The sequence below is a fragment of the Myotis davidii genome, unplaced genomic scaffold (genome assembly GCF_000327345.1).
Source record: "Myotis davidii unplaced genomic scaffold, ASM32734v1 scaffold296, whole genome shotgun sequence".
NCBI lineage: Eukaryota > Metazoa > Chordata > Mammalia > Chiroptera > Vespertilionidae > Myotis > Myotis davidii.
The window spans coordinates 2131922-2154483 of NW_006288889.1; the positions used below are offsets into that span (position 1 = coordinate 2131922).

General features: G+C 51.0%; 1 protein-coding gene across 3 annotated transcripts in view; it reads left to right on the plus strand.

Moving 5' to 3' along the window:
* Positions 1–20441, plus strand: part of IL1R2 (interleukin 1 receptor, type II) — a 36669-nt gene extending 16228 nt beyond the window's left edge. For 2 of the 3 annotated variants that reach the window (XM_015562238.1, XM_015562237.1), the window contains exons 2-9: positions 769–896; positions 3684–3945; positions 8796–8976; positions 11694–11868; positions 15039–15101; positions 16640–16775; positions 18042–18184; positions 19643–20017. In XM_015562238.1, the coding sequence (XP_015417724.1) occupies positions 815–896; positions 3684–3945; positions 8796–8976; positions 11694–11868; positions 15039–15101; positions 16640–16775; positions 18042–18184; positions 19643–19821 (1221 nt within the window). In that variant the 5' untranslated portion in view covers positions 769–814 and the 3' untranslated portion in view covers positions 19822–20017. The other variant, XM_006761116.2, reaches the window with a different exon arrangement.
* Positions 20442–22562: the final 2121 nt, after the last annotated feature.

Here is a 22562-nt window from a genome sequence, read left to right on the forward strand (position 1 = left end):
AGTTCTGGATGATATCCGTTTTGTGTTTTTGATGTATTTTTCAGTTGTTGTGGGAGGCAGCAATTTCCCCGTGTTTATCTATGCCGCCATCTTGGTTTCTCCCGATATTTCTATCTCTCCCTCTCCCTGCCTCTCTGAAATCAATAAAAATATATTTTAAAAAAATCTTTATTGTTGAAAGTATTACACATGTCACCTTGTCCCCCCCATTGACTCATTCTAGCCCCCCTGCCCCTCCAGCCTTCACCACTATTCACTCATTTAGACATTCAACAAATGGTAGGGATATAACTGTGAATAAGATAAAATAGGATCCATGTGCACGTACAGCTTACCTTTGAGAGAGGGGAGATGGACCATGAGTGCCCTAGAGGGTAACAGAGCAGGAAGCACAGCATGGAGCATTGGGGCAGGAGGTGATGTCCATTCATACGGGAGGTCAGGAAGACCCCACCAGGGGCAAGATCTGAGCAAAGACCTGGAAGAGGAGAGGCCTCTGAGCATCTTGGGAGGGCAGGGAGGGCAGGGGACTCCGGGAGAGCACTAGGGTATAGAAGGTCCAGCCCAAGGTCATTCGGAGCACTGTGGGATTCGACGGCAGGTGTGTTCAGTGAAGACAGCTCTAGAGGAGCAAATCTCCAAATTTTGAGTTTTCTTGTTAAAAAGTCTAGGTTTCTCTTACTGGGTGAAGCTCCCAGCATCTGCCCGGGGAGCACCTTCTCCCTTTGGGTGTTGTGGTCCCTGGTGACCCTCTGTCTCCTCCTCTAGGCTACAAAGTGCAGGACCTCAGACCCGCAGCCCCTGGGGCCTCTGGATGTTGCTGGAAACGATGCTCACCTTGTACCTGTTGATGATGGGTGTCTCTGCCTTCACCATTCAGCCTGAGGAACGCACGGGTAAGAAGGGACTCTCAGCTGGGAAGGGCTTGTCTGGGGAAGCAGGTGTTTATCTAGGGCAGGGGTGGGCAAACTTTTTGACTCGAGGGCCACAATGGGTTCTTAAACTGGACAGGAGGGCTGGAACAAAAGCATGGATGGAGTGTTTGTGTGAACTAATATAAATTCAAAGTAAACATCATTACATAAAAGGGTACGGTCTTTTTTTTTTTTTTTTTTTAGTTTTATTCATTTCAAACGGGCTTGATCCGGCTCGTGGGCCATAGTTTGCCCAAGGCTGATCTAGGGAGACTTTGCTGTTAGCAAAAAACAAGGTGTGGTTGCCAGAGGGGTGGATGTGGGGAGGGCAAAGTGGGTCAAAGGGGCCAAATACATAGTAAAGGAAGGAAACTACATTTTGGGTGGTGAGCATGCAAATGAGCACACAGATATCCTATATAATAAAAGAGAAACATGCAAATTAACCATCCTTCTGCTACACTCAAGCCATGCCCACAAGCCAATCAGGAGCAAGTAGCCAAATTAACCCAACTAAGATGACGGCAGCCACGGAACTGGAGCAAGCAGGAGGCTTGGGTTGCCCCCAGTAATGGAGGAAGCCAAGCTTCCCGCCTGCCCTAGCCGACCCCGGGCTCCACTCAAGGCTACAAAGTTTCAATTATAGAAGATAAATAAATCCCAGATACCTGCTTCAAGCCCACCCTGGCCTCTGCTCAAGGAGGCACTGAAAAAAAAAAAGAAAAAAGATAAAAAGTAGAGGCTGGGAGCTTGGGTGGCCTTGGGGCATGGCCAGACTGAAAATGGCCATCAGCCCCTCACCCAGGATGGCCAGGCACCCCAGCAGGTCTCCCCCACCCTGAAGGGGCCGTGGCCAGCCTGCAAACAGCTACCAGTCCCTTACCCAGGCTGGCCAGGCACCCCAGTGGGGACCCCTACCCTGAAGGGGGTGTGGCTAGCCTGAAAACGGCCCTCAGTTCCTCACCCAGGCTGTCCAGGCACCCCAGCCCCTGGGGAGGGCACCAGATGCAGGGCTCATGGCTGGCAAGTGCTGCTGCGGCAGTGCAAGCCTCTCTCGATTGAGATTGATTGGGCGCGAGCCTGCGGCAGGCAGAATGAGGCCAAGATGAGCAGGAGCAGCAGGTAAGAGCTGCAGGCAATGTTGGACTATGGGTTTTGGCCTGATCTTTGCAGACCACTGACCCCTCGAGTGCACAAATTTTTGTGCACTGGGCCTCTAGTCAAGTTATAATGTCATATATCTGGAATGTATATAATGTTGTTAGCCAATGTTGCCTCAGTAAATCTAGTAAAACTAGAGACCTGGTGCATGAATTTGTGCATGGGTGGGGTCCGGCTGGCCCACTCTGATGGGGGAAGATCTGGGGCAGGGCCGGCGGAGGGTGGGGGTAGGACCACTGGTGGTTGGCCGACTGATCGGGGGCTGGATCAGGCTGGTTAGCTGCCACAGTGCTCATCATAGCCACCAGTTGTTTCAGTCACTGGGCTTTTATATATATATATACTAGAGGCCCAGTGCATGAAATTTGTGCACTTGAGGTATTCCTCAGCCTGGCTTGTACCCTTTGTAATTCGGGACCCCTTGGGGGATGTCCGACTGCCCAAAGCAGCAGTCGGGCATCCCTCTCACAATCCGGGACCACTGGCTCCTAACCGCTCACCTGCCTGCCGGCCTGATCCCCCTAACTGCTTGTGCCTTGGCCCCGCCACCATGGCTTAGTCTGGAAGGATGTCCGGTCTAATTAGCATATTACCCTTTTATTCATATAGATAGAAGCCAGGTACATGGGTGGGGGCCAGCTGGTCTGCCCTGAAAGGGGTCCCAGATCAGGGTGGGGGTCCCTTCAGGGGGTGGGGCCAACTTGGGCAAGAGGCCTGGGGCAATTTGCAGGCCGGCCACACACCAATTGGGATGGGGGGTCCCTGCTGGGGGATGGGAACAGCCTGGACAACAGGCTGCCGGGGGTTTGTAGGCTGGCCACACCCCAGTTGGGGTGGGGTCCCCACTGGGGGCAGTGCCAGCCTGGGCAAGAGGCTGGGGTGGTTTTCAGCTTGGCCATGCCCCCATTGGAGTGAGGGAAGTCTCTGCTGGGGGAGGGGCCAGCCTTAGAGAGGGACTGAGGGCCATTTGCAGACTGGCCATGGCCCCACTGGGGTAGAGGTCCCTGCTGGCGGTGGGGCAGCCTGGGCTGGGGGGTTGGGTGGCCTGAGTGAGGGCCTGGGGGTGGTTTGCAGGCCGGCCAAGCCCCCGGCTTTGTCCAGAAGGATGTCCAGAAGGTCTCCAGAAGGTCTCCCGGTCTAATTAGCATATTACTCTTTTATTAGTATAGACAGATGTTACCTTGATAAATAGAATAAAAAGAAAACAAATGCAATGCAAAGACAATCTTGGTGCTCCTCTGAGCAGCCTCATTCCTGTTGGATCCAGGGCCTTTGGGCTGTAACCACACCCCTGTGGGGACTAAGCTCGGTTTTGTGTCTGAACTCAGCTAAGAGCCATTTTAAAAATAAGGAGTGGCCAAGTGAAAAGCCTGGCAAACATTTTCATCTTTATTTTTCATCACCATTATTTTTTTGTGAACCTGATTTAACTTTCCCCATAAAATCGGAATGAATAGTAAGCCTGAAGTTGCCATTTGAGAGCTTTGAAACCATTATAACAAGAGGGTGAGAGGGCCCAGAGGGCGCCTCACTGTCAGGGGGCTGCTGCGGCCTTGGGTGAGCTACCGGGGGATAGCCACCAAGACTGATGGGTCTCTCTTCCTCTAGTGGCTGCAGGGAGCTGCCAGGACCGCGGCAAGCATTTTAAAACCAGTCTCAAGGTGGAAGGGGAGCCTGTGGTCCTGAGGTGCCCCCAGACGCGGTACTGGCTGGGGGCTACTGCCAGCCCCCTTGGCACCGTGACCTGGCGCAAGAGCAGCTCTGCCGGGCCGGCCCCTGGGGAAGACGGGCGAGTGTGGGTCCAGGATGGTGACCTCTGGATCCTGCCCGCCCAGCAGGGCGACTCAGGCACCTACCTCTGCACTGTCAGGTAGGCCTGGGACACGGCGGGCGGGGCTCCGTGCACATGCTCCAGTGGGGCCTGCACACAGTCTGCTGTCCTCTCCATTGGTCTGAGATACCTCCATGCGAGAGCCACCCCAGATGTTCTCATGGCTCCCTGGCCCCCACTTAGGTCCTCACGCAGACATCGCCTCTCAGCCACCCTGTCACACTCTGCTTATTGGCCAGGATTTCCTTCCTCTGCCACGTGTGTGTGTGTGTGTGTGTGTGTGTGTGTGTGTAGTTCATGTTTGTCTACCCCAGGGGTGGGAAACCTTTTCTCTGCCAAGGGCATTTGGCTATCTATAACATTCATGGGCCATACAAAATTACCAATGTAAAAGTTAGCCTGCTCTGTAGGTCAGACATTAATTGGCTCTCCCAAATGCCATGGAGGGCCAGCCTGCCCCTGGGTCTGCCCTTCAGAATGTACGCTCCAGGCGGGGACATGGTCACCTGTTCCCTGCTCCGTCCACATGAACACGAGGATAGAACCTGAAACCTGAGGAGACATTAGAACTGCTTATCTACATGAGAGGGATGAAGCTCACACATGAGGTTCTCCCAGGAGATGGTGTGGAGCTGAGACCACAGGGCTAGTCCCTCTCCCTCTTTGTCCTGTTGCTTTTCCCCCTTTAATTATGGTAGCACATGGATGACATAACATTTACCATTGTAATCCACTGGTAACCCTGCACACAAATCCGTGCGCCAGTAGGTTGCTGCTGCCCTCCTGTAGCTCCTCCCGTACCCCCCCCCCCATAGCTTGCTGCCCTGCCCGCTCCTGTAGCTCTCCGAAACCCACTTGTACCTCGCTGGCCCACCCTCCTGCTCATCCGTGATCTGGTGGTGATGCGCTTGGTCGTTATGCCTCAGGGCGTAATGGCTAATTAGCATATTCCTCTCTTATTGTATAGGACTAAACTGTACATCCCAGTGGTGTTAAGCACATTCACACTGCTGTGTAGCCATCGCACCATCAGCTCAGAGCTTTTTATCACCCAAACTGGAACTCTGTTCCCGTTAAACAACCACCACTTCTCATTCCCTCCCCCAGCCCCTGCACAGCCACCCTACCTCTGTTGCTGTGGGTTTGACTCCCCTGGGGACCGCATGCGAGTGGAGTCATGCAGCACTTGGCCTCTGGTGCCTGGCTTCCTTCACTCGGTATAATGTTTTCAAGGTTCATTCACGTTGTGCAATGCACCAGGTTTCCTTTCTTTTTAAGACAATATTCCATTGTAAGTATAGACCACCTTTTGGTTAACTGTTATCTATCAGTACATTTGTTCTGCCTTTTGGCTATTGTGAATAATACTTAACGAACATGGGTATATATGTATCTGTGGAGCTGGTGGTTCATATGGTGAATCTGTGTCAGCTTTTGGAAGAGCCATCACACCACAGTGGCTGCCCTGTTTTGCATTCCCACCAGCAATGCACAAGGTTCCAATTTCTCCACATCCTCACCAATACTTACGATTTTCTGTGTGCGTGTGTGTCTTTGTGTGTTTTAGCGGGGAGGGATATGCTAGCCATATTTTCTACCATTCTATGATTGCCTTTTTACTCTGTGGATAATGTTCTTTTAATGCACAGAAGTTTTTAATTTTGATAAAGCTCAATTTATCTGTATTTTCTTGGGTTGCCTGTGCTTTTGATGTCACATCCGAGATACCATTGCCATAGCTAATGTCGTAAAGCTTTCCCCTGTCGTAAAGCTTTCCTCATTTTCTTCTAAGAATTTCTATTGTTTTAGCTCTCCTGTTTAGGTCTCTGGCCCATTTTGAGGTAACTTTTATATATGGCTAAGGTAATGGCCCAGCTTCATTCTGTTGCATGTGGCTGTCCTGTTTTCCTGTTGGAAAGACTGTCCTTTCTCTGGTGAATGGCATTGGCCCTTGCTGCTTTGTGAAAGAGAGATCCTACGTGTCCTGCTGGAGATGTTGGCAACTCCCTGGCCTAGTTTTTCTGAAGGACTAGGGCCGCCTGCTGGCCTGGCTGGGAAGTGGAGCTGCTGCCCCCACGCCTCTGGTCAGCTTAGAAACTCGTTCAGGCTTCAGAAACTCGTTTATTTCCGGAGAAGCCATATTCATGAGTATTGACGTTTAGAAAGAGAACCAGAGGAAGTGACACTCTTAGCACAGAGGGATTGCTAGTGAACAGGAGGGTTTCACACAACATCAGCCCCAGTCCCAGATTCCCAGATGGGGCGTGTGTGTGAGTGTGTGTGTGTGTGTGTGTGTGTGTGTGTGTGTGTGTGTGAGACCTTCTGTCAGTGAACCCTGCCTAGGAAGCAAGCCAAGCATCTCTCATTTCTGTACCAGGGAAGATGTATGTGTGACTGCACAGTAGTTATAAATACATAGTTTTGTTTCTTTTTGTGCAAAAATCCCATTTCCCTCAGGAGCACTGCTAGGAAAACCTAGAAGTGTGTTTTTTAAAAAAGAATAAAATGTGGAGCTAGGATGACAGGGATGTGAACCTGAACCCTCCCATTTTCCATCTTGGTCTGATTCCTTGGCAATTCCAGCCTCAGTTCTGTGCCCAGGAGAGTGCTGGGCGGGTCTGACTCGAAGCCTGTGGAGTGTCTAGTCTGGGGAGAGCCACAGCGGTGAGAGCAGATGCAGAGAAGGCACTTCCCCCAGCGGCAATGCTTACTGCCCCCGAAGTGATAATCTGCAGAGATCAGGGGGACACAGCTGAGTCATATTTGTCTTAAAGAAGGTTGTTACACTTCACTAAAAAATCCTAGCTAGTATTCTTGTTTTGTTTCCCATTCTTCTAGAAAAGTAGAGATCTGGAATTGAGGGGCAGTGGAAACCCGTATGTGGGTCAAGCTTTTGAGCATGTACTGCCTAGCTCCATGGTCGGCAAACTGCAGCTCGATAGCCAAATGCAGCTCTTTGGCCCCTTGAGTGTGGCTCTTCCTAAGCCTTAGGAGTACCCTAATTAAGTTAATAACAATGTACCTACCTATATAGTTTAAGTTTAAAAAATTTGGCTCTCAAAAGAAATTTCAATTGTCGTACTATTGATATTTGGCTCTGTTGACTCATCAGTTTGCCTCTCACTCGTTCACTTTTGATTTGACATACGAGTAATTTGAGTTAGGAGCTCCATCACGGAACGAATTAAACTCGTAAGTCAAGGCCCCACTGTACTGTTGATATTTGGCTCTGTTGACTAATGAGTTTGCCGGTCACTGGCTAGCAGATTGCTAAAGCTCTCTTCCCATCCAAGATTGGGATCCAAAGGACCTAGAATCACCAGCAGTTGCCACAATCCCCTTTGGCATTTACAGCCAGAGGGCATGAGATTGCCCTGCCCTAAAGTCTTGAGGTGTAGCACCCACGGGGCCTTTCTGTCAATCGGGGAAAGGGATGGGTAGCTGAGCTGCCAAATCGTGACCCTCTAGTCTCAGGGTTTCGAACAACAGGGCAAGGTTGTCACCCAGGCAGCAAGCCAGGAGGGCTGGGCACATGCTTGGGGACCCAGACTGAACGTTGGTCCCTGTACCAAGACAAAGCATGCTCTGAGGGGCTCCCTGGTGTAGAAGTGACTACAGTCAAGTAGCTGCCCCTCTCACAGTGGGGCCAGGATGTGAGCAGGATGGGAGGATGGATGTGTGCAGAGAACACTAATGACACCCACCCTTTTGTTGTGGGGAAACCACACTCCAGGGGCAATAAGAGTGGCGATGGCATGACTCCCTCTCTTTCTGTTGGGGTGCTTTCATGGGGTCTCTTGCTCAAGGGGAATCACTTTATCAATAATGTGAACAGGTTTGTGACTCTCAGTATGTCTAGTAAGCGTGTTTCCAGAGATACAGTCCTAATTCAAGGGTTTTCTCAGGGCCCTGCTGGGTCTCAGCCTTGCTTTGACCTCTTAGCAACTGTATGGCCTTAGGAAATTGCTTACTTTCCATATATGTAATTTCCCCACCTTAACACTAATAATTTCTGGCTCCCGGTGCTGGAGCATGAGTGCGGATGCCTGCAGCCCCAGCCAGGCCAGCAGCCCTCCTCGCCGCCGTCCGGGAGCCGCTGGGAGGCACGGGCTGCCCTGGAGGTTGGTCCTGGCTCATGTCTCCTTGATGTGCATTTTCCAAGGCGATAGTTAACTTTTTGTATTTCTTTGTGCGTAAAATGTTTGTTCATCTCTTAGGTAGCTAGAAAGTTAGTGAGATAACGACAAAGCTTAGTTGTAGTTCATATCCTCTGTCACCTGCCATCTCCTCCATGTTTCTAGACACGAGTTGCTGGTGCCATTTCCCAGTTCTAGGGTGTTGATAGGATTACAATATTGAGATTACAGTTATCCCAACAACAACAAAAAATTAAAATCCAAACAAACAGACTCACTGAGTTAGTGTCCCCCAGGCAGCGGGCAAACATCTCTAGATTTTATACTCAGTTCTCAGCAGTTTTCTGAAATTAGACTTCAGCTAACAGTGACCGCCCGAGAAGTAAAGGGCTCTTCTGTACAGGAGACGGAGGCCTCCGGAGCACTCCGGTATGAGGATGTGTCCCCTGACCCAGGAGGCAGGCGCACTGGCTCAAGGATCCCAGAACCTGGCGGTGTCGGCTGTGGTGGTGTGGCGATCAGGCTGGTGAAGGGCCTTCTGGGAAAAATTCAGAATATATCGTCATTTCGAATAACATTTATGATGTGGTGCTTGCTTTGTCCCCCATGGATTCAAAAGGATCAGGGATCAAAGTATCACCATACTAATAAAAAATGCAGAATTTAACGGGATTAGGGAAATTGTACCTAATTTCATTTAGATTTACGTTTATTTTGCCTTGCCATTCATTACCTTTTCCCCTTTTAAATCAGAAATGCCTCGTACTGTGACCAGATGGCCCTGGACCTCAGGGTGCTGGAGAACACAGACGCTTCGCTGCCCGCTGTCTCCTACCCGCAGGTGCTCACCGTTGCGGCCTCAGGCTCCTTAGTCTGCCCTGAACTGAGTGAATTCACCCAGAACAAAACTGACCTGAAGATTCAGTGGTACAAGGTACCTTTCCAACAAGTAGTGTTCAATTACTGTGCACTTTACTGCTACGCGAAAGAGATAAAAGGCCTTAATTATAAAGGACCATGGTCAATATGCTCTATTGATCCTTATGTGGCTCATTCCTGAGTGATGATTTGAGGATATGAAATGAATCCCGTGTAAATAACAGCGAAAAAGACAGCTCTCCACTCTATTTGCCTGTTAAAATTCAGAAAACAATTGTTGGTTAACTTAACAACTTATGTACAACTTTTGGTGAAAGGAGTAAGTACAAACACACCTTCTCTTGCCTGGTCGAGTAAATATTACCATCAGCTCCTGGTAGGTGGGCCAGGCATGGGCAACGCAGCCGCAGGCCACACGGAGGCGCCGCCTATTTCTGCAAGAGAGGCTAGTCCTCACGTTTTTAAACGGCTAAAAAATGTAAAAGAATCGCACTCTCTTATGGCATGTGAGTAACAGGACTCCAGCTCTCGTGCATCGGTAACGCTGTACTGGGACCAGCCACCTTTCCCGTTGCAGCAGGAGAGCTGGGTATGGTCCAAGGCCATGCACACTGTGGGCCTTACACTATCTGGCCCTTCACAGAAACGGTACTGATACAGACTGTAGACTGATATTGGAAAGTATAGTTACTTGTTTAATCGTGGACAGAAATTGGCCCTTTAATCAAGAATTGGGTCCATTTAAAAACGTATGTGGAAATGAGACAAGTATATATTACACGATGTATTCACATGTTTACTGAAGCACTGCTTATAAGAAGATACTGGAAACAAGAAAATGCTCACCATGAGGGACTGGTTAAACTAATTTCATCTCATAGGAACAGTGGACTATCATAAGTATTTACAAAACATAGAAGAAAAAATACAACACTGCTATAGTTTAAAGGCTTTAAATGACATGTTATATTTCCTAGTTATGTAAAAATATGGTTTAATATATTTAAAAATATGGAGGATTATACATTGAAACAACAATGATGTTTTGAGGATAAAGGATTCACTTTCTATTTTTATAAGTCAGTGTTACATTATGTTTTTATGTTTTACTGCTTTGCTAATTGCAAAGGCATTAAAGGTATTTCCAGAGGGCAAGAGAAAAAGAAGTTAGGGACTTTCATTTTTGAAATACACGTGTTACTCCTCAATCTATAGAAACCTAATTTTATAGTATAATCTCAATCAAGAATATCTATAATTTTGTCATAATTATTAAAATGTAACTTTTTAGAAAAAAAATGGGTTAGCCAGTTGACTGGTATTACAACTTCAAGATATATGTATATTATATCAGTGGATGCTGCAAACGTAAATGATGTTCTGGAAGTAGAAGGAAGTAGCAGCCCCTATGAAATCGGCGCCCAATTAGGGACTGGATTCTTTTCTGTTTAGGAAGAGTTAACAGGACAGGTAAGAGGCCGTGCCTGCAGCAGAAAGAGCACGGGCCGGGCGTCCCCGCTCTGGGTTAGAGGCCTGTGTGTTTCCATTTGGCTGTTGTGTAGCTGTGGCCCACTGATTTCACCTGACACCTGCTCCCTCTGCGAGGCGGCCACGAGCCCGAGGTGGAGCACCGTGCATGAGGCCCTCGCGTGGGGCTGACAGACGCATGGAGCCCAGTAGCGGTCAGACGGGATGTCCCAGGGGTGCTCAGTGATCCTCCTGCCCTTCCTCAATGCTGACTGTTCCTGAGCACATGCCGTGCAGAGTTCTGTTCTAAACTCGTTGCCATGCAACAACAAAGCAGAAACGATTAATTCCTCTACTTTACAGATTAGAGAACAGAGATACACAAATGTCAGACTTGCCCAAGGGCACACAGCAGAGCGATGGCGAAGCCAAAACCCTCAGCCAGGAGCTCCACACCCACTGCTGGCAGGCAGTCCCGTGGTTGGGGCCATGGGAGAACTGTGCTGGCCCCACTGGGCTTGTTCATATTTGTCCTCACGTTAGGAACAATAACCTCGCCTTTTAATTAAATAGCTCGAGAGGAACAAACTCTTCTAGCTATGCCTGTGTTCCCATTTGGTAAGAAGCTGCAATGACTCATTTGAGCAGAGCACAATTTCAAGCACCGGGTTTGGCACGTGCGCCCCTGAGAACAGTTTGTGCTCATCAGGGAGCTCCCAGCTCCTGTTCAGCCGCTTCTGGGTTGTTGGCGGCCTTGCTCTTCCGCAGAAGCCACACTATCTTTTGTCCCTATGAAAGGTGTGGCCTCATTTCTCACATTTAGTTTTTCTTACTATTTTTTCCACTTCTCTACCGACTCCTAATATTGAATTAATTTTTAAAGTAATTACAGCAACGTCATCTCTTCTGAAGACTGCTTTCCCAGTCACAGTGACCATAGAGCAGGATTCTTTCCTGGGGACCCCCAAGGCCCAGGGGCAGCTGTCAGGCCAGACTGATATTTGTATTTTCAATGGTTGTCTGTTGAAGAAGAGAGCTTCTTCCCACCCTCTCGCAGCGCTGTAGCAAACGTGCCTTAAGCATGGTGTTTAAACAGATTCAGCAACTTTGTTTTCTATGTTAACAAATTCCCTCTCTCAAAACCAGAGGTAAAATTATGTCCAAAGTACAATATTTGCAAAGTAAATAGTAACAAGGCCAGTCTTAGGTTCCAAATTCCACATGGATGGGTCATACTGATCCCATTCATAGCTGTTGAGAGAAAGTTAGGACAGAGTGTAACTTTTGAAAAACATTTTCCCTAAGGATTCTGTCCTCTTGGATCAAGACAGTGAGAGGTTTGTCAGTGTGAGAGGAACGACGCGCTTACTCATCCGCGATGTGTCTGTGGAGGACGCGGGCCGTTACCGCTGTGTCATGGCCTTTGCCCACGGGGGCACGCGGTACAACGTCACAAGGAATATCAAACTCCGTGTCCACAGTAAGTGCCGGCCATCGAGCGCCTCTCTGCCTGGTTCGACCTCAAGCATGCAAAGAACAAATTAGGGCGCACCTAGGTTTCCTTGAATGTCTTTGGTGTGAAGGGAAAACACATACGTCAACTCTCTTAAAACATCAGGCTAAGCAGAGGTGTGAGACACTGTGAAAGGTAGAAAGCAGAGATTATTTTGAGGAAGGTGAGGCCCTGGGCTCCAAGTCTGAGACTAAAACACCACGAGGGGGGCCCAGCAGGGGTTCCCGGGAAGATTGGGAAAGCTTGCGCCTCCTGGGCGGCCACCAACGCGGCTGCCACACTCCATGTGGACTCTCTGTAGGGCTGTTTGTAAGGCTGTCTGTAGGGCTGACTGTAGGGTTGTCTGTAGGGCTGTCTGTAGGGCTGTCTGTAGGACTCTCTGTAGGACTCTCTGTAGGACTGTCTGTAGGGCTATCGGTAGGAATCTCTGTAGGACTGTCTGTAGGACTCTCTGTAGGGCTGTCAGTAGGGCTGTCTATAGGGCTGTCTGTAGGGCTGCTTGTAGGACTGTCTGTCGGACTCTCTGTAGGACTGTCTGTAGGGTTGTCTGTAGGACCATCTGTAAGGCTGTCTGTAGGGTTATCTGAGGGCTGTCTGTAGGGCTGTCAGTAGGGCTGTCTGTAGGGCTGTCGGTAGGACTGTCTGTAGGGCTGTCTGTAGGGCTGTCGGTAGGACTGTCTGTAGGGCTGCTTGTAGGACTGTCTGTAGGGCTGTCTGTAGGGCTGCTTGTAGGACTGTCTGTCGGACTCTCTGTAGGACTGTCTGTAGGACTCTCTGTAGGGCTGTCAGTAGGGCTGTCTGTAGGGCTGTCGGTAGGACTGTCTGTAGGGCTGCTTGTAGGACTGTCTGTAGGGCTGTCTGTAGGGCTGCTTGTAGGACTGTCTGTCGGACTCTCTGTAGGACTGTCTGTAGGACTCTCTGTAGGGCTGTCAGTAGGGCTGTCTATAGGGCTGTCTGTAGGGCTGTCTGTAGGACTATCTGTAGGGTTGTCAGTAGGACTGTCTGTAGGGCTGTCAGTAGGACTGCCTGTAGGGCTGTCGGTAGGACTGTCTGTAGGGCTGTGGGTAGGACTGTCTGTCGGACTCTCTGTAGGACTGTCTGTAGGGCTCTCTGTAGGGCTGTCTGTAGGGCTGTCTGTAGGGCTGTCTGTAGGGCTGTCTGTAGGACTATCTGTAGGGTTGTCAGTAGGACTGTCTGTAGGGCTGTCAGTAGGACTGCCTGTAGGGCTGTCGGTAGGACTGTCTGTAGGGCTGTGGGTAGGACTGTCTGTCGGACTCTCTGTAGGACTGTCTGTAGGACTCTCTGTAGGGCTGTCTGTAGGGCTGTCTGTAGGGCTGCTTGTAGGACTCTCTGGAGGACTGTCTGTAGGGCTGTCTGTAGGGCTGTCTGTAGGGCTGTCGGTAGGACTGTCTGTAGGGCTGTCGGTAGGACTGTCTTTAGGGTTGTCTGTAGGGCTGTCGGTAGGACTGTCTGTCAGACTCTCTGTAGGGCTGTCTGTAGGGCTGTGTAGGACTCTCTGTAGGGCTGTCAGTAGGACTGTCTGTAGGGTTGACTGTAGGGCTGTCTGTAGGGCTGCTTGTAGGACTCTCTGTAGGACTGTCTGTAGGGCTGTCTGTAGGGCTGTCTGTAGGACTGTCTGTAGGTGTTGCTAGTAGGGTTTATTGGGTGTTTCTGCTGGAAGGCCAGGCAGTGGCACACCCAGTGGGAACTGCCCCTGGCGTGCTCCCCTAGCTGCCCGTGAAAGCAAGATTTCAGACAGTGAGTGTTCCTATGGGTTTCCATGAACTCTGCTGGGGAAATGCTGTGAGCATGATTGGTCAGTGTTTACTATTTGTTCATCAGCGAACCAACCCCCCAGGCTGGATGCCCAGGATGGCGCCGGGGTAAATGGTGCTCTCGTCCTGGAAAACAGGCTGCTTCCTTTGTTTTACATGCAGAATAGCTGCTCAACTGGAGCCTTTTAGGGCATTTCAGGGAGCTTTGGGGGTATATTAAGGTTGAATGATTGGCCTATGAGGGGAAAAGATTAACCTTTTCCCACAGAACCCAGAGATACAGTTTCACCATCTCCCATGAAAACAAGTCACTAGATTATGTGACTTTTACTGTCCTGTGAGGGTGCCTGCATCTCCACTCAGTCCCCGGGGACAGAGAGCTGATGCTCAGGGCCTCCTTGCTCCTATGCTGCGCAGGGACACCAGGGGGCGCCAACCCCTTGTTCACCTGTAGCCCGTGGGCGGTCTCTGCCTCTGGGAGGAGGGCACAGCCACCCCCTGGGCACTGGGCAGACAGGCCACACCTGGCCCATCCTGGCCTCTGGATTGGGAGCGGGGGCTGGGATCGGAGCAGTGTGTCTCACAGCCCACCCCGAGATGCTGTGCGACCCAAGTTAAGTTAGACGCAGGGTGCATCAAGGCCCCAGCTCTGTCTGCCTGCCCCGCCTCCCCGTGCCCTGCGGGGTGTGTGTGTGTGTGTGTAGGGGGGACAGCGCGGTCAGGGCTTCGGGTGCTCTCCAGGGAAGAAGCCGGGCTGGGGCCAGTGGGGCGGGATGGGCCGGTTGTCTACCCCAAGCTGATCTTTTTGCCCCGTTCAGGTGACCAGTTTTCCTCAAGCTGCTGGGAGTCCTGCCTCTTGGGGAGCTGGGCTCTGACTCATCGGAGACCACCTTTGCCCCCAAAGGGATTATCTCCTCAGGAAGCCCCCGTGGGCAGCATGAGCTCCCCCCACGGGGCTTAGCGTCACATGAACCTGCCTCTTCCTCTCCCAGACGGGCTTCAGGGCTCCGCGGGGAGCGGGTGGGCTGGGTGCAGGGGGGAGACATTTAGGCAAATGGACTCTGGGCAGACCTATCCTGGGGACAGTGTGCGCGTTCCTGTCAGGGGTTTATTCAGAGAAAGGATTCGTCCAGGAAGCCAGAGAGGGGAACCGCCAGTGTTTGCCCTGGAAGGAAGGCTGTGAGGGGATGTGTGCGGGGCTCCCACCAGTCGCGCCTCTCTCTCTCTCTCTCTCTCTCTCTCTCTCTCTCTCTCTCTCTCTCGGAAAGGCACGGCCACACTGGGAGAGCGGGCCCCTGGCTAGGCCACGGCCTGACCCGCTGGACGAAGCCCTAACTGACCTCCTTTCTGCGTCCGTCTCAGGGAAAGAAGTGGAGACCGTACCCGTGATGCTGTCCCCGCACCAGACCATCTCGGCTTCCCTGGGTAAGGCCTGGGGGCCCGGCTGCCTGTCGCCCTAGCTCTGGGCCCGGGCCCCACCTGCGCCTGCCCTTGGTGTGCAGCATGAGAAGGAGGGGGTGTTGGGGGGGGTCTGGCACCCAGGATGAGAGGCTGAAATGACAAATGTGAGGGCAACTCTCGTGCCAGTGTGATTAGAAATGGTGTTTTTTAAAAAGGTGGACTGTGCTTCATGAAAACCCCACCTAAGAGGATCTAAACCGAACACGTGGGGCATTGGGCAGCAGTTGTGGGGGGGGAGGGTGTTCTAGGGCAGGTCCCAGACCAGGACCTGCCCTAGAAACCAGTCACGCCACTGACAGCTGCCGCTCACATCCCCTAGGGCTCCATCTGTACAATGAGGTGATGGCAATGATGGGCAGGATGGTCCCTTTTGCACCCCCTTTGGCGCAGGGCGTCTGGGCCAGCCCTCACTTCCTTATTGAACAACGGTGTGCCCAGTGGGGCTCCCACGAGGTCTTACTGCTTATTTCTCCCATTTCCAGCAGGAAAAGCTGCGGGGTCACCATGGCTTGAGAAAGGCCAGGCTGGGGCTCGGCCCGCCTGTGTCCGAGGCCCGGCCGTTCTGTGTTGGTTTCTGTACAGCATTTGTAGGCTATGCTCATTCCTTAAACTCTGGCCTCTCCTCTCCTCTCCTCTCCTCTCCTCTCGGCAGGTTATGCTGATTCTCGGGTCCTCATTGGGAGTCAAGTCACTCCCTTTCTGTGTCTGTATGGAGAGCTGCATCGTTCCCTCTGTGGTCCCTGCAAGAGGAGCCTGGTCCTAGAAGCAAACATCGGTGTCCTGCTAACATGAGTCTTCTTGCGTAGGTTGGGCTTATATTTAACAGGGTTACTGGGGGCCTGGGAGAGCTGGTGGTCCCCCCCCCCCACGCTGAGCTTCCCGCCCTTCTGGGAGGGCTGAGGGCATCCCGAGGACTCTGGGCTGAGGAGTCTCGGGTCCCCTGGGGAGGAGGGGGGAGAAAGGCTGTGTGGGAGCCTGAGGTGGCCTAGCGCCCACGAGGGAAAAGCAAACGGGAAGGATGTGTCCCCCCTTCTTTCCTTTGGCAACTGAAAACATGACTGGTAGCACGCGCGGCAGGGCAGTGAGTGCACGGCCAGCACACAGGCACCTCCTGTAACGGGCTAGGAGCTGTTCCTCCTGCACGCGGAGTCCCGGGAACTGGGGGAGGGACGGCGAGGCAGGGAAGGGCACGTGTCCACTGGATCGGGGCCAAGCTGCGTGGGTGGGAGCGAAGGCGGCTCGCAGGAGCCAGTGGCCTTGGGAAGCACGCGCCTCTGGGTGTCTCGGCCGAGGCCGGGGGAGGGACCGGAGACACTGGGTAACCACCGGTGCTGTGCCGATGTGAAGGGACTCTTCAGGGAGCGGTTTCCTTCTAAGAAAGGAGTTGGCTGGTGTTTGCGGAGACGGGAGGGTCCAGCTCGGATCTGCCGGTGCGCGAGGAGGAGCGGGACTCACCCTGCATCCGGCTGCTTCTCATGTGTCTGCATGTCCGCTGTCCACAGGCTCGAGGCTGACGGTCCCGTGCAAGGTGTTCCTGGGAGGCGGCCCGCACTCGACCACCCTGCTGTGGTGGATGGCCAATGCCACCAGCATCGACGCCGCCTACCAGGCCGGCCGCGTGCGTGAGGGGCCGCGCCTGTGAGTGGGAGAGGGTGTGCCCACGCAGGGCCTTTGGCTAGCGAGCTTCGTGAGCCCTCCATCAGCTTCACCCATTTTTAAAGAGACAATGCCATAACCAACCTCTCAACAGGGCACACATGCTATATTAAAGATAATTTTGCTAGTATGAACTCTTGGATTTTTAGAATTTTAGAAATTGAGTTTACTCAGAATTACCATCTGTTCTTGAGAAGCAAACTTTCTACATAAGAGCTGAGTTGCAGCCAACTGCTTGTCACTGAGGTTGCATTTTCTAGCTGTTTAATCAAATGCTTGTTTCTTGATTTTTGCAGTTAAAAATACTTGGAGTTAATATATTTCTATTCCCCACTCTGCAACCTGAGTGTCAAACATTTTCACGAACCCTTCAAAAATTCTGAAACTTAGTCACAGCATCCGAGAGCCCTGTGTCCCAGGGCACGCTGGCTGCCACGGTCTAAGGGAGGCTAATATTCAAAGTGAGAAAGAGTTCTGTTCTCAGAAGCAGTCACCGCGGAAAGGGGTTTCTCCCTTTGAAAGTAGAACAATCAGATCTTGTAAATAGGAACGTTTATGTGAGGGAGGGAGACCATGTGATGTTCCAGTTATAAAGCACAGACTTTGAAAACTATAGGGTCAGTCCCTGAAGCAGCCTGAACTTCCCATTGCCCAATTTTTAAAAGACCTATCAAAAAGGTCTTCCCGGGTGCAATTGAGCGGATAAAATAATGTGTGGTTAGCACAATTGTTTGCTAGTCCTCATTGCGAAACTAACATTCTTCCACTCTGAACTTGAGTTTCCAGAGTGAGAGCTGGCAGTGGAGATGAGAGGAGGGGACACTGTTGAAAACTGGATTTCTGGAAACTCCCTGCCCTTCAATATGCAAATGATTTGTTGGTGATACAGTCAAGTTTCCCAAAATGAGACATGTCTAGCTCCACTCCTAGCTCCTTGTTCATTGAGGGCCATAAAAGATGAAATTCCCATTATTCAAAATAAGCTGGCTCCCGTGATCTCTCCTTGTAACAAGTGTCCTGTCACAGTGACCAGCATCGCCACATCGTCAGTGTCACTCCTACCTTCAGAAGCCACTTAGAAATCCTCCCAAATTAGTAACAAATACTAGTAGGATGGCCAGTGCTCCTAACTGTCTTAACCTTGAAATCAGTGCAGGCACCGTGGGCCCTTCTTGGGCATGTTTGGGTGTCTGTGTGTAAGGCCAGCCTGACCTGACCGCCCCCCTGAGCAAACGCCTTCTCACGCAGGGAATACTCAGAAAACAACGCGAACTACATTGAAGTGCCCCTGATTTTTGATCCAGTCATCAGAGAGGATCTGACCACGGATTTTAAATGTGTTGTTCACAACACACTGAGTTTTCAGATGCTGCATACCACAGTCAAAGAAGGTATGTATTCCGGGCGCCCTGACGGGAAGCGTGTGGAATGTTCTCTGGGTGCTGGACAAGGCTGCCAGTTCTCCAGAATCACTTAGCAAGTCCCTTGGGCTTCCTGTTAGTTGAGCAAATCGCTAATATTGGAACAAGGGTAGGAAGTTTCCAGGAATTAGAACAAATCTCTAATATTTTACAATTTTTTCTGTAGGGTGGAGGCTGGCTTTAGGAGATTATAGTCAAATAAAAATGTAAATAGCAAGCAGATTTTTGGAAAAGAGATAAAATGGTTCTGTGATAAACCCTAGGAAACCTGTGTCCTCTTGTGGATCTGCGTGTTGCAGCAGGACCAGCTGCAAGGGGTCCCTTGTGACCCCTTGAGAAGGGGGTACGTTCTTTACGCCCAAGCTGAGAAACCTTACCCCCAAGAGCCAGGACTGGTAGATCCCAGGGCTCGAGGCAGCTTTAGGGTTAAAGTCATCAGTGAATAGGAAATAGAGCAAAAGGCAAATCAACCCAGTGCCCACATTAGGACATTTTAAAAGAAGAGAGAAAACCCCGCCTTCTTAGTTTAGCTGAGCAGGAAGGAGACGGCCCGGTGGGCTGTCGGCAGCCCCAGAAGATGACGAGGGACCGGCCAGAGTTGGCCTGAGCTGTGAGGTCATCATCACACCTCTGGGCATGTGCGGGGACACAGCCGCTCCAGGCACCACCCAGGGCAGTGCAGACAGACTGTCATGGGAAAGCTGAGGGCTGGGCCAGGTCTCAGGGCCGAGAAGACATCTCCACACAACCTTTTTCCAAAAGGAAAGCCACCAGTCTTGCTCACAGAGCTGCTTGGTGACATACAGGTCCCTGGGCTCCCCCAGGCACCCCGGGGAGGGCCGAGAGGGGCACCTGCACAGCCCCTTCATACTGAAGGATATGCAAAAGCTGAAGTCCAGCTTGTTTCCACAGGGGCTGGGGGCTGTTTAGACTTGGAAATGGAGGTCCCACAGAGAGCGGAGCCCACTGCTAGGGCTCAGATTCGTGACCCAAAGGAACTGTGGTTGTCCAGCCTGATGGTGGGATCTCTAACCATTCTGTAATGAGAGCCGTGTCCTCTTGCTGAGCTGGCCATGACTGACCACAGGGATACATAGGTGCCTTCGAATGGCCGCTCAGCAGATGGAAGCATCACCCACTTAAAGCTTTGTTGGGTTTTAGGGTGTAAGAATCGCCTGGAGAAAATAGTCTGAAATTGTGTTGGCTGCTGGATGCCTAGAGAGACTATGATAGACAGCATGACAGACACACGTGGAATTCTGGCCTCTTCGTCACTGTGTCTGACAGCACTCACGTTCTTGTGTTTCCTCGTTAACTTTTCTTCACAGTCTCTTCTTATGTTTTCGTAACACACAGAAGCCAGGGAGCTGGACATAAAACAGCTGCATCCAAGCAACGATCTCCACCCCTAGACTTCTTTTTTCACAGTTTGTTTTCTTTCCTCTGTGACTGTATTGAATCCTCATGACCATGCTCATTGGGAAAGGTCAGAGCTAACCCGGCCTCGTCCCGGTTGCGAGCTGAGGCCCACCCACGCGACAGCTCCCTGTACACCACCCAGTGGGGGGGCCGAGGCAGACCCTTGCTCTGCTGCTTCTCTCAGATGAAGTGCTGCGCCCTTTGCTGGTTTCCATGGCGCCACAGAGGCCGCCCTCCAATGCCCCTGGTCCTGGTGCCCGGACACACACTCTGAAGCTCAGTGCGCATTTATTGGAGGGCCCACCCCCAGTGGCTCTCTGCCCCCAAACCCGCACGCACTGTCCTATCTGGTGAGAATGTTTGACCCTGTCCTGACCTTTCTTCCCGCAGCCGCCACGTTCTCCTGGGGGATTGCGCTGGCCCCCCTTTCGCTGGTCTTCTTGGTTTTGGGGGGAATATGGATGCGCAGACGGCACAGACACAGAACTGGAAAAGCATACGGCCTGACGACGTTGAAGACTGGTCATCAAGATGTTTAATCCTATTCAAGTAAAATAAAGGAAGTACGATGACTCACATACAAATGGAAGTCTGACTGACGCAGTGGCTGTCTGTGTGCAGGGCCTTCCGCCTTTCCGTAGGTGCGCTTCCAGGGGCTGTAGAAAGGGACCGAGCATTCATGTAAAGTTTACTACATTAAACTGAATGGCAGGAGCTGTGTGGCTCAGGTGAGTCCTCTGTCATGCGTGACCCACTTAAAAGAGTGAGGTACCCTTAGACCTGAAAAGCATTAAAAATGTCAAAATGAGTTTGAAATTCATTTAGTCATCATTTAACAAAAAGATATTAAAAGTCTCTTTGGCTCTGCTCTCTGGGAGATGTCACACATACAAAGACAGTTAAGCAGAGTTTGCCTATTTGGGAAGATGGAATTTCATTTCGAGGCTGGGAAGGATAGCTTAGACATGCTAAAACACAAATTGGTGATTTTTTTTCAAAAGGATGATCCAAAAAAGAGCAATTAAAATAGAGTAGACTATCAGAAAAATGCAGTTAAAACACATTAGTGAACTGAGAAGTAGACCCAACCTTAAACCGAGTTCTAAAACTAAAGAGAAAGGAAGGGATATTGAGGTAGGTGCATACATTGTAGAAAAAATAATCAGCCTCTTATATCATATGCCAAAATATTTCCAATTAGATTATCTTCTTTTTTTAAAATCCTCACACAACAAAAGGTTCCTATTGGTGTGTGTGTGTGTGTGTGTGTGTGTACTTTCAAAGCAGGACCAATGTGAGAGAGAGAGAGAGAGAGAGAGAGAGGAGAGAGAGAGAGAGAGAGGGAGAAAGAGAGAGAGAGAGAGAGAGAGAGAGGGTGAGAGAGGCATCGATGTGTGAGAGAGAAACATTGATGGTTGCCTCCCGTATGTGCCCTGATCAGGGATTGAACCTGAAACTTTTTGATGTACAGGATGGCACTCCAACCAACTGAGCCACCGGTCCTGGGCCAGTGAGATTATTTTTAAAAATCAAATTGCAGGAAAATTAGCATGACTCACGCCTTCACCCGTTCAAGTCTGTTCCGAGGTGACCTTCCCAGAGGCCCTTCTAAATGGCACCTCTTTACACCTCCTTCCCCCTCACTCTGCTTTATGTTGTAGCTCTTATCCTCACCAGACCTTTTATTATATGCTTGCTTCCTTCATTTCTGTCTGCTCTCCCCATTGGAATGAGGGCTCCATGAGGGCGGAGGTGCTGCTTGGGTCATGGCTGTGTCCCCAGCACCTGGAGTCATGCCTGCCATGTGCTGTAGGATGATGAAAACAGGACACCTCCTCTTGGGCTCACTCCCAGTAAAAGAATCGCCAGAGTGAAGGCTGACAGACTTAATGTTGCTACAATTTCTGTTGACAAAATAATAAAAACAAAAGGCAAAGAAAGTTCAAGGAATTAAAACTATAGCATATAGAGTTATTCACACTTTAAAGAAAAGCATCATAATCCTAATAACGTAAGAACATGAGTAAGAAACATGCAGGAGAAACACACATGGAAGAGCCATGGATGTGACCTGTTCCGCAGTAACCAGACCGTGGACGAAAGCAGCCCTGGAGCGCAGCACGCACGCACTGCCGGGCGGCAGAGGCGCACCAGGCCACTTCGGAGCAGTCACTCTCACCCCTGTGATCACTTCTCATTAGGTCCTGGGGAGTGAAAAGGCAATCTGTGCCACGCCACGGGGTGCGGGGCCCAGCTTGCACCTCTTGCAAGAGCCGGTGTGGCTGGCATTTCTCCCGAATCTGTTCAGGGATAGGAGGTTGGAGGCGTAAAATCGGCCAGCGTGGGAGTACTCGCACCATAGAAATGGGCCAATGCACAGGTCAGCGCTCCCTCATGTAAGGAGGGAGGAGAGAATAGAAGGGATGGAGAGGCCGTTGGCATCGAACTAGAAGTTAAAACTGGGCAGGAGGGGGAAACACCTCCAGAAGGAACCATAGGTGAGGACATTCAGGCAGTAGGTCTGGTGCTTCCTCTCTTCCTGGATCGGCTGGCTCAGGTCGGGGCCTCGTGGCTTTATCCCTCTCCCCCTCCTGGACTCCTCCTCCAGTGCTCTTCGGAGTTCCCCAACTTCAGGTTTTGTCAGCTTCAGCGACGACCCAGAAAACAAACTGATGCAGCCGGACGAGAACAGCCAGTGGCTTCCTAGACGCCTGACTGCACCCCTAGCGTTTCCTGCCACCACGCTCACAAGGGCAGGTCATGCTGCTGGACGGCGTGTAGACGCTGGGGAATCTGAACACTGGATTTGGGATCGTATCAGGGGCACATGAGATTTTGGGTGGCTACATTTGGAAAGCAGAGTTCTCTTTCTAAGAGGCACGCGGAAATATTTATGGCTGATGGCTGAGATTCATTTCAGAATCATCCA